The 11,706-nt window shown below is 39.4% G+C and overlaps 1 protein-coding gene across 1 annotated transcript; it reads right to left on the bottom strand.

Annotated features, from left to right (window-relative positions):
* Nucleotides 1–3,184: 3,184 nt before the first annotated feature.
* Nucleotides 3,185–11,202, bottom strand: LOC122077288 (tRNA-dihydrouridine(16/17) synthase [NAD(P)(+)]). The gene is made up of 3 exons (XM_042643184.1): nt 10,674–11,202; nt 7,700–7,806; nt 3,185–4,248 (listed from the first exon to the last, which is right to left on the bottom strand). The coding sequence occupies exons 1-3, from the start codon at nt 11,172–11,174 to the stop codon at nt 3,495–3,497; spliced, it is 1,362 nt and encodes a 453-aa protein (XP_042499118.1). The 5' UTR covers nt 11,175–11,202; the 3' UTR covers nt 3,185–3,494.
* Nucleotides 11,203–11,706: the final 504 nt, after the last annotated feature.

Raw genomic sequence — 11,706 nt, 5'->3', positions numbered from 1 at the left:
AAAAAAAAAAAAAGAAACCAAAAATATAAAGGACCTTTGTTTGTAGTACTTGCATGAGAGAGAGGGGGAGAGAGAGAGAGCCGGATTGGTTACATTGGATTAGTAAATGTAATGAAACCCATCAACAAAAGCTACATATTATGAGAACAATGTTGGTCAATTAGTCTGTATACTTTTCTTCTCGAATGAAGCCTTGCACCCTACCTTACTCCAGCAAACTCTATTTGCAACTTGATGCTCTTGAATTCTTATTAACAAATGAGGTAAAGCCAATAGAAATATTTGATTTTAACTTCTTAGAGCCAATGCTACTCTTGTCTGCACCATCACCCAAATATCATTCCGTTCGCAAGAAGGTGAAACTTTTTTCCTCTTTGAAGCGCCTTTACGTTTGCATCGTTTGACTTATATTCGAAGTCGAAGCTCTTACATGGCACACTTCGTATTGTTAGTGTTACCTCAGCTCGTAGGCTTCATATGCCTCTCAGAAAACTAGTACTACAACCACTAGCAGTAGTAAAATGGAGAACAAAATGGGAGGAAATTGAAGTTCCTTTACTCTACCCTCCATCCCACCGTTGACACTCATCAGAAGTGAATTTACATTCTTAACCCTTCTAAATAACTGATATGCACCTTTGAGAAGAAAATCATTCAATTTTCTCGTTTACAAACAGATAAGAAAAACAAAATATTCCAACTTTTCTTCTATTTTCTTTACTTTTCATTTTTATTTTTGCCTCGCTCAAACAAAATGACGTAAGGCCAAGACAATCTGGCAAGTCATGAGTCTCATGACTCACGAGTCACGAGCCCAACATGTGTTTTGGTGACTAGTCTCCTTTGAGTGATGAGTGACAGAATTCGAACAAATACTAGGTTTATCACTTTTCTGTTTATTGGATATCTTTCCAAGTGTCACTTATGAATAGTGATGCATAACTATTTGATAATATGGATTAATGAATTAATTCATATGATAGAAAATCTCGCATATAATTCAATGATTAAATTTTAGTTCAAAGTAAACAGGGAAAGGGATGAATGTAAAATAGAAAATGGTATTTTTATAATTTTAGTTTCTTCCTCTAGTTATTTTAAGATGAAATTATGTCAATGAGATGATTATCAGGTCATTTATCACATGGACTAGACTATGTACTGTTGTGACAAATGGTGAAATATTATATACTTCATAGAGATAGTGACGAGAAATGAAACTCTTTTTATTACAAGGGAATAGATTGTTTGAATCCCCCGAGCCGCAATGAGAGGATAGCTAGTACCTTCTCCCTATCTCCTTTCCCTTCACATGAAATGATTTTTTTGAAACTTTTCACCCCGCTATACCACTTGTTTGATAGTCCTCTCTCCCATATTGTAATACCGAGGAAATGCTCTCTATACAAGATTATAGTTATTGCATCAACACGGGGCCAAAAAAAAATCACTTGAAAACATTTTTCCTAAAGGGTTGAATGATTATTTCACCCTTCTCTGTATCTGTATATGAAGGCAACCTCTACACTGTTGGACAGAGTAGTTCCTTTTTCCCAACAGTTCCACTTCTTCATAAAAAGGTAGTGGTGATGAAGAAATTTCTTGCCGACCTGACATTGATAATTGAATGATTGATTATCCTAAATCCTAATACGCACGGCAAAAGGATGCTTTGCTAGACAAAACGAAAGATGAGACAACTCCCAGTTAACTAACGATGTTTCTAATCCAAGCCCCCAGACCCTCTAGGACCACAATCCACATGGAGGGACCCAGTGCCAACCAGTTGCAAAGGGACTTCCACTGTACTCAACAGGTGAAGACAAACCAGTAGACCATACCGGCCCGAACATCACCGGGACAAGGGAATTATCTCCGGTTGAGCAAGTGACCCATCATCCTCCTGCTCTCTCCCCCCTCGCGGCTGGTGGTGTTACTACTTAAGCTCTCGATTTCAGTTCTCTCCCATGTCATCATTTCTCACTTCTTTCCAAAGCCTCGTGAGGAGGAAGACACAATTCTTTGCCCTTAAAAGTCATTTTCTTAATATTTGTGGTCTCGTCTTTTGGTTTTATATTTAGTGGGGAATGGTAATGATACACAAAGCGAAGCACCAACCTGAACCGTGTGGTGCGTGGAAACCCATCGCTACCTGGTGGGTATTGGGGGTTCACACCTTCCCTCCACCCCTCATAGAAGAGGACCTAGAGTAAGACCTATCAAAAAAAGCACCCACTACCCACGGTCGGATTTCTATGAAATGGTCCTCACGGCCCCATGGGGCGAACCGTACTAGCTTTTATGATCTGTTTGCCGTAATGGCTGCTTGTGGATATTGAAATTGGCACGGTGCGGGTATTTGGATAAGTTAAAGAGGATCGAGAACCAACCAACCCTTAAAAGCTTCTATCAATTCAGAAACTCCTTCCAAAGGCAAAACCTTTTGATCAGTGGATTATGATTTTCTCTCTTCACCATTGATGAAAAGAAACTCAGTCCCAAGTTTATATATACAACAAATTATATATGACATCTTCTTATCAAAAAAATTAATTTTATATATGACATCACTCTAGAGTCTAGACCCCTGGTTGGTGGTGTTGACAATGTAGACAGATTCGAGATGGGTAAGATTCAGACAAATATAGCTTTGTCCCTTTGCCCTGGTTCATATTTTCTGAAGAGACCCAATCATCACAGGATTGCACTATAGTTGCCAACTTGCATAAAGTTGTTTGGCTTTGTGTACAATATTATTGGACTACAATTGCAACTGGAAGAATGAAAGCCAAGAATGAGAACCCAGCTGTAGTGAGCAGGAATGCCTAATTGTTAATGGACAAACAATGAAAGAAAGCCGTGCTCATGTTGATATATCTATAGGCAAACCTGTGAGCCCCTTAAAAAACACATCCCTAACAAGAACACTATATGGTTGACGACCATTTGCTTCACGTCGATGATTAAATACCAGACTCCAGCAATTCAAAGAATAAGATCATATGTCTCTGCACTGGTAGACTAACATATTCTCAAATCATATGTCACAGCCATTCCACAAAACAATACATTTCAATACATTTCAATATTATAGATTCATGTCATTCTTCTGATCAGGCGAAAAAAAATGACCAGAAAAGCAATTCAGCAGACCCTATACTGCTAAAAAAATAATAGGCAATGATAACCACTATAAAGTTTCTTCTCCTTTTTCTTTTAACAAAATCCAGACAAAAATATATAAATATAGGCTTCTTTGGTTACAATTCGACAACTCCCCTCCACCACCGACATTACAGCATCCCATATCACTAGATCACTGCATCAATTCAAGATGAACATAAAAACTTTAAGTTCTAAACGAAAGAAAAAGAATGATGAGGGCAGTAAAGTTAGATGAAGCCAAGAAAAAAATTACTGAGGCAGCATTATCTAGCCCCAGTTTCACCAGGTATCCAATTTGATTGGGCACCTGAACTCTTCCTGTCAGAAGCTCAAACTCCAGCATTAAATGTGGCAACTCCATTTGCTGAATTCCTTCCTGCATCACTATCCTTTGTATAAAGAGGAATCCTCGTGCCCAACTCCTTAAGCCGATTTACCAAATCATATAAAAATTCAAAGGTGAGTATGGATTGTGCATTGAGATCCGCCCTCACATGCGGATGAGTCCTAAACCAGTCTCCCAACATCTTGTGCACATGAGAACGGATCATCCTCCATGGCACCGGATATCTCTCACAGAGTTTCAAATACTCGATTACTAAATCTGCCTGGTCTAGTCCTGCATCTAACATGCTGTCATCACTGCCCTCTGCCCATTCAGCAGTCCGATATCCAGCAAAGAGAGCTGGATTCTCCAGCAGAGACTCAGCTGAAAGCACACCATCTGCACCCGTCGCCTCCAAACAGCTGTGGACATCATCCACATGGCGTATGTTTCCATTTGCCAGGACCGGTATCCTGACAGCATTTTTTAGAGACTTGATGGCATTCCAGTCAGCTCGGATACTCTTTCCATCTTTTTCGTCTCTAGTTCGACCATGGACAGCTAAAAGAGAGCACCCAGCTTCCTCAAGCATCCTAGCATATGAGATAGTATCTTGTAAATTTGGGAAGATACGGATTTTGCATGAAACAGGAACGTGAAGGTTGAGAGCCAATTTCTCTACTAGTGATTTAATGACAGGGAGTTTATCCATTAGAAAAGCCCCATAGTTTCCTCTCCTGGCAATGCGCTGTGGACACCTGCAAAACATAGTGACAACATATCCTCAGATAATTATGGTGTTACAACAATCTAGGCTGAAAGTGCACGGGGGAAATAAATCAATTGCACCTAGGAGAAAAAATAATATAGATAGAAACTTGGAATAAAAGAGGAATCCAAGAGCATAACAGAATGTATTCATATAAATAGTAACTATTAGCCTCACTAGATTATGGTATTACAACCAATTAAGGTCAAAAGTGCACTGGCGAAAAAAGGTGTTCTGTGTCTACAGAAAGCAATTGATACAAATACATGGAGACATAATGTGGAAGAGGAGGATATTCAAGACCAACATAAAAGTTAATTGTTTTTTATGGAAAATGTAATTTGAGCTTCTAAACATCCATGCAAATGAAAATGTTTGCATAAAGATTTTCTTCTCAAAATATAGGCAGCATAAAAGCAATGCTTGTTATCACTACACAGCTGATATTTGTATTAAGCCAATTTGCAGCTGCTGTTATAAGGTTAGACAACATAGAACTTAAGCTTTAACAAGTCAGCAATTTAGAGAGTGATCTTCACAATTTTCAGTTTACCTTTAAAATACTTTCCAGATATCCTGCAAGTCCCATTGTTCCTACAGCACTTGAAACTAGGAAATTAAGAGGGGGCTAAACATCTGGAGGATACTTGCAACCATTATAAAAATTTAGAGGGGCCCCCAGAAATTAAAGAGGTGGTACCTAGGATCTAGACAATGATAGGTACAGCATCTAGATAACAAGTTAGACATTTCTAAAAGGAAAGAAAAAAAAGACAAGGATCCAGATGATGAAAACTAGAAAAAAGCAGGTAACAGTAGATACATTTCCGGATATCAGTCTAGAACTGTTCATCTATTTTAAGCTCATATCAGGTCTTAACCATTCAAAAAATCAATTACAAATTTGAAGCGCTTGAAAGAAGCTGAGAGAAAAGCAACAACCAGACATCCTCTAGATAAAATGTCCTTCCCTCCTTATCTTTTTTATCCTGAGCAAAGGGTATACCAGCGTAGGTAGAAGAATTAAGCCCCTATTTGAGCCCCATTGGTTCAAGTTATAACCAGCCCAGTCAAGTCCTTTTTTTCTGCCCATCAGTTTAAGTTGTATTCAGGGCCTCAGGCCCACCCATAGGCCCCATCGATTGGTGGAGATTCTGAACATATCTTGTGATCCTATGCTGGAGGACATCTATTATTATAGTTTCAATTTTTTTATGTTATTCTTTCCCTCTTTGGTTTATAGTCTTCTTCAATGAGACAACAGCTCCAATGGTGAAGTAGTGGCAACCAAGGATGATTCCTTGGCGGGGGGGTGGTGAATCCTGCCGAAGGCCAGTGATGGTGAAGCCCTGGTGGGTGATTTTTTCTGCATACTCTCAGCTTGCGTGGGAGTGTTCGTGTTTCATCTTGGACTACTATTTGAGGGTAGAAAGAGGTTTTCAGTCTTCATATTTCTGTAAAGAATTCTTTTATACCTGGTCAACGTCTACTGTTAGGTCTACTAAGGTACAGCAGCTTGCAGTTTTAGTTTCCTACTTCAGTTGTGTCCCCTAGTTGTTGCTGCTGTAACTATAGTTTCAACCCTTTGATTGAGGTCACATTTGGTGAGTTTACAACTCCTTTCCCTATTGCTTTCTATCGATCTAAGTCTTGGAGCCCATTGATATTGCTGATTTAAAGTTATTCAAGCTTTCCTCTTTTAATCCTAACCCAACCATTGGTTCCTTTTAATCCTAACCCAACTTGTTTCTATTTTCTGTCCACCTCTTTTAATCCTAACCCAACCATTGGTTCCTGAAGATATTATAGTCACAAATTCATCAGCCTTAGGCCAGCATTCAATCAAAATAAAGCCCAATTGGTTGGCGGATTTTGGGAGATATTGACCTTTCCATTTTTTGCCTAAGCTAACTCACTGTGTTCCTGTCCTGTGGGTTTTTCAGTTCAACAGATCCTGCTTTGGTTTATCAGAATTCATCATTTTAGTCTAGCAAGCTGCAAAAGTCACAGAGTTGCCAACAAAGAAAGACAGGAAACCGGTGTTGTTTCTACAAATAAATCTAGGAAATTAAGTAAACTCCCAGCACACACAAGAAATCCTTTTCTCACAGAAATTCCATCTTCAGAGACTTCAAGCTAGTAGATACGACACCCTCTCACAGACATAGCAGCTCAGTGAACAGCATCACACGAGAAGCAACTGAGTAAGGACAAACTGAGGGTTTTCAGAGTCACAGAACAAGATATATATGAGCAATTGGCTTCTTTGTTCCAAGAGCACCACAGAGAAATAATAAGGTTAGTGCCATCACATGGAGGACCAACTTGCAAGAATTTTGGTACACAGAAAATGGTCGCGAGAACTCCCCGCCCCCTTCATATTTTAGAGAGAATCCACAAAAGAGTTTTGGTGATCCTAAGGGAAAACAGGGAAGAAAATATAACCTCCAAGTGAAGACTTCTTCTCACTACTAGATAGGGCGACTCTAAAAGCATTCCTTGGTACAGAAACCCAACAACTACAATCTTTCTACTTCTAAGGAGTGACTCCCCTGCAAATACTAATCCATTTTAATTTTTTAAATGTTAGAAACTGGTCACCAAAACTTTCTTCCTTTACATCTTACCTGGCCAATGTACAGTCGTAAAACCTTCAGTTCTCCCTCCAACCTTGCTCTATCCATAAATCCCTCGACTTTTCCCTCCTTGTTTCTTCATTTCAGTGTTGTTGCTTGTTTATCTCCTAGGAGTTGATATGAGCCACAACACCCATATTGCTATTTATATCTCAGCAACAGTTTGATCTGACTGAGGTCTAAGTCTAGTCTCTTAATACTGACCTCAATCTATATCCTCTCCCCAGACTGAACCCAGTGAACCAATGCAAAGCCACGTTCTGGATTGGCCCCCTCAGTGTAGGCTCCATCTCCCAACTAAATAAAATCAGTGTCACACTGGAATACCGTTAATCCAGACCACAATACACAAGATGTAATACAGAGGCCCTCTCTTACCAAACCAATCAATTAAATATTCAGAATATTTCCTCTTTGTGATTTGGTTTCATTTCAAAGGTTATTCAGTTATCTTTGCAGCAACATCAAGATTTTATAAATCCAAGTTGATTTGAGAATTTTATGACTCTGACACTGTGGCAAAGTGCTAGCCCCACTCGTCCGTGACAAGAACCCTATTCTCGAGTTATGGTTAAGAGTCCAAGATGGAATAATTTGCTACAGTTCTGAGAATTATTCTCAATTGAAAGTGTGAATGGTTAATATCGCATAGGGGGCCTGGTATCACTGCTTAGCTCTCTACAGAGCTAGGCAGCTGTTTCAATTTCAGAAATTATTCCCTACAGGCTACAACACAAATTATGGTGTTCTACACAACCTACATCACATCCATAACAAAAATATAGGGAGAAAAAAAGTGCTTACCCAAGATTAATGTCCACATAATCACAGTAAGGTTCCACCATTCTTGCTGCTTCCAACAAAATATCAGGATCATTTGCACAAAATTGGACAAATAATGGACGATCTTCCTGCAGTTGTCATGAAAGTCAAACATTATCATGACCAGTTTAACACGAAGACAGCTCACTCATCCCAAGTTATCAGAATTAATATTTTCCATGTACTCGAGATTGAAAGGAAATAAATCAACTAACAAAACAAAAACAAAAACAAAATGCACTACAAGAGCAAACTAGTAGAACAGTTAAACAAAAAGTAATCCGTAATGGTATAACACATTTTTGGGTAATTCACAATGCCACCCCCTGAAGAATTCCATTATTATAAGAACACCCCCTCTGTTTCACCAAATTAGACTCAGACCCCCTACCGTCAATCACCGTTAAGTGAAAAATTAAAATGACCGTTATACCTTATTTACTAAAACTCATATTTTAACCCAATTCCTCTTCACCCTTACTTACACTCACCTTTACCGAGACATCAAACGTAGAGAGACACGAACAAAGAGAGAGAGACACAACTTGCGGCACAGCACCACCGGTGGTGTTCTCCATCACAGAGGCAATTGTTCAAGAGATACAATGGAAGGTTAAGGAGTCCCTCTCAAGAGCCCCTGCCCTTCTCTCCCTTCCTCCTTCGAAGAGGACGATCCGATCCAACTTGGGGTCGAATCCGGCTCATCGCAGAATCCCAACCCTCTATGATAGCTCTCGCCCAGGACAAAACTCGAACCATAATCATATGTAAAATCCCCACCATTTAAGGCGTTCGCATCAAGTGTTTGGTCTACATAAGCAACAATTTGGGTCTCCCTGGAATCACCTAAAACAATCGGCTGCGACTCATCCACTTCACTACCTTTCAGATTGCCTCCAGCAAACAACACCGAACCCAAAAGCTCCTAAAATAAACCCAATCAACCGGAAAGTAAATAAGAACCATAAGCAACCCCCCCCCCAAAAAAAGTACATGTTTTTTGTTTCATCTGATATAGGTCTAGTTCCAGCCATAAACACGGAACCAAGAGGCGATTTTAACCCTAAATAAAGCATACCTAAACGTCAGTAGCCGGGTATTCGTATCCGAAAGAAGCCCCAGTGTGTTTTTGAGATCCACCCTTTGAAGAAGGCCCCCTCGACCCGTCGAATTTCCTGGATTTTGATGCAGATTTCCATTCCCTCTTGGTGTTTTCCCTGCATTTTCGAAAGGGAAGGAAATCGAAAACAAACATAGAATAACAATAATGGAGAAAAAACTCTCCAGAAAATTTTCAAGAGGTGCAGGCATAGTTACTTCCACGTCGTCAATAACGATTACATGGAATGGCGGGATGAATGCCATTGGTGGGAGCGCAAACTCAACGATAAACAGTCAGGGGAACCGGTACATGGCGCTGGCAAACCCGAACGCAAAAGAGGTGAAAGGAGATTGGCCGACACAATAAGGGAGAAAGGTATAGTAAATTATTACATGAGTATTTTTGGTACTTCATATTTATTAAGGGCATTTTAGTACTTAAAATAAAATATAGTAGCTGACATCAGCACATAAAGAATATTCCCTAACAGTAACTAACAGTAGGGGGTCTGAGTCTAATTTGGTGAAACATAGGGGGTGTTCTTATAATAGTGGCATTCTCCAGGGGGTGGCGTTGTAAATTACCCTACATTTTTAGTATTAAGCTACAGTTGATAAAAGTGGAATGCATTGAACAGTATGTCGAGAATGAATAATCTCATCCATATATTTTTTGGGAAGTCGCAGAAAATAACCTGATGATGCATCCTTGGACCAATTGAAACTTGGGCTTACTCAGTCCCCCCAACTCCCCTTTTTCATCATGTCTCTTGAGCTTTCTTGTCACTCAAGTAGATTTGAAAGTCTTCTCTGAATTAATGTTTTCAATTCACCTAACTGTTTACTTTAGGATTTATTGTCCTTTTAGATTAGCAGAAACAAAAATACAATTAAACCTAAATGACCCTAAGTTTGGAGCCCAAGGCAAGATACTTCTTACTTGATTTCATTCAATTTTAAACCTAAAACATTCCCTCGGACAATGTACTTGGTTTCTGGTTTCTGGTTTCTGGTTTCTGAGACAGCAGTAAAATGCAGAAATTGCTCCAGTTGAACAGTAAACACCCTAAATATTATGACACCTGAAAAGCTAATACCCAGGCCATATCCAAATACGAAGTATCCAACTTAACCATAACCTCAAGTTCAGAAGTCTATCAACATAATTCCACATAGTTCCCTATAACCGTTTAGCTGGCATGAATTAAACATGATTGTTCGATCGCTTCAACTGGATTTTCTGTGCTTCTGTACTACCATTAACCAATTCAACCACTTCCCCATATTTGTCACTAAGTATTGACTATTATACGTAGTTCAAGATTTCATAGGGGATCCCACAAGATTCCCAATTGAACCTAAATTTCTTTCCTTCGACCTCCAATAAATCCAGCCCATCTTCTTCTTTCAATTTGGTCAGTTCTCACAAATGAATAATCTCACGCTTTTACCATATTTAGGCTCCAAATGGAATTTCCTCTGAATTTGTTCCTACACACTCATAGAGAGAGAAAACAGTTGACTGACCTCTATATATATATATATATATATATGCATTCATGAGAAATTTATACCATTAAAAATACATTCCTTCAAATTTGGTTGCTCAACTAAGTTACTTCCGTTTCTAGCAGATTCCTTTCTTGTCTTTTGAAGTTTGCAAAAAACAAACAGATTTGCAGTTTCTAACAACAATTGATAGTCTTGCAGAAGCATGACCACAAACTGAAAGAATAAATATATTCATATAATTATTTGTGAAAATCCATTTTCAGCTGCAGGAGACACAAAGTAAGTAAATCAAGTTCAGAACTCAGATCAAGAAGATTATGAGGGCAAAAGACAAGAGTAATACCGTGCAGGTGGTGAATTCTTGAGTGCGGTACTTCTCGGTCTCCGAGAAGATGCGGGAGTGCAACATGGGCGTATAAGCGGCCTCAGCACCATACTTGCGACAAAGCATACGGAAAGGGAGCTCAGAGTTGTCAACCATGGGAGCAACAATGAGCTTTGGTTGCCCTAATTTCTTCCAGTGAGCCCAAGCTCGCTCAATACGCCACTCTCCATTCAAACAACGACTTGGAGAACCCAAAGAAAACGAGGGAGACGGTAAATCAGCCGAAGAAGAATAGGTATGCTGCTTAAGGGAAGAGCAACGACTGGCATCAGAGCAGAGAAGGTCGTCAAGGTTTTCTTGAGAGTCGACGGGAGGCGTGGGGGTTTGAGTGATGGGAGTGGCCATGAAAGACCTGTTATTGTTGCCGTAAAGGACACGGAGAAGAAGGGTAGATAGTGGATCTTTGAGGGATGAGTTCTTTCGGTGAAGGCAAGAAATGGAGGGACGCGACAACCTCATAAGCTGCGGAGGAAGCAGCCTCCATTGCCGTACCAACCCGATAATACAGAAACGAGAGAATCCCTCGACCCTAGTCTCGTGGCTTGGGCTTGGGCTTGGGCTTGGGCTTGGTCTTGGACTGGGCTATTCCAGTCCAATCTAGGTTGGGTTGAGTTGAAATTGGACTAAATTAAAAAGACCTCATTACTGAGCTAGGGTTTTAAGAAATCCGACCCCAATACGGCCCATTGACACACCACTTGCAAGATAGAAGAAGTGAGCGAGAGTAAACACTTTGCACCTTCTTTTAGGCTTAGTTCCTTTCCATCTAAAATAATTCATTGGAATAACTCAAAATTAAAAATAAAAACTTTTATAGAATTAAAAGATTGATATAAAATTTTAAAATGGTTTTTATTTTAAATTTATAGATATTGTTTTAAAAAAAAAAAGGTGTTGGTTTTTCTTGGTCCATGATATAATGACCACTCATGTGGACACCGATATCACCATATTGGATTCTTTTCTTCAATCAACCATATCTAAATATGCT

This window comes from Macadamia integrifolia, chromosome 4 (assembly GCF_013358625.1).
Source record: "Macadamia integrifolia cultivar HAES 741 chromosome 4, SCU_Mint_v3, whole genome shotgun sequence".
NCBI classification, from domain to species: domain Eukaryota; kingdom Viridiplantae; phylum Streptophyta; class Magnoliopsida; order Proteales; family Proteaceae; genus Macadamia; species Macadamia integrifolia.
This window is presented reverse-complemented; position numbering and strand designations above follow the sequence as displayed.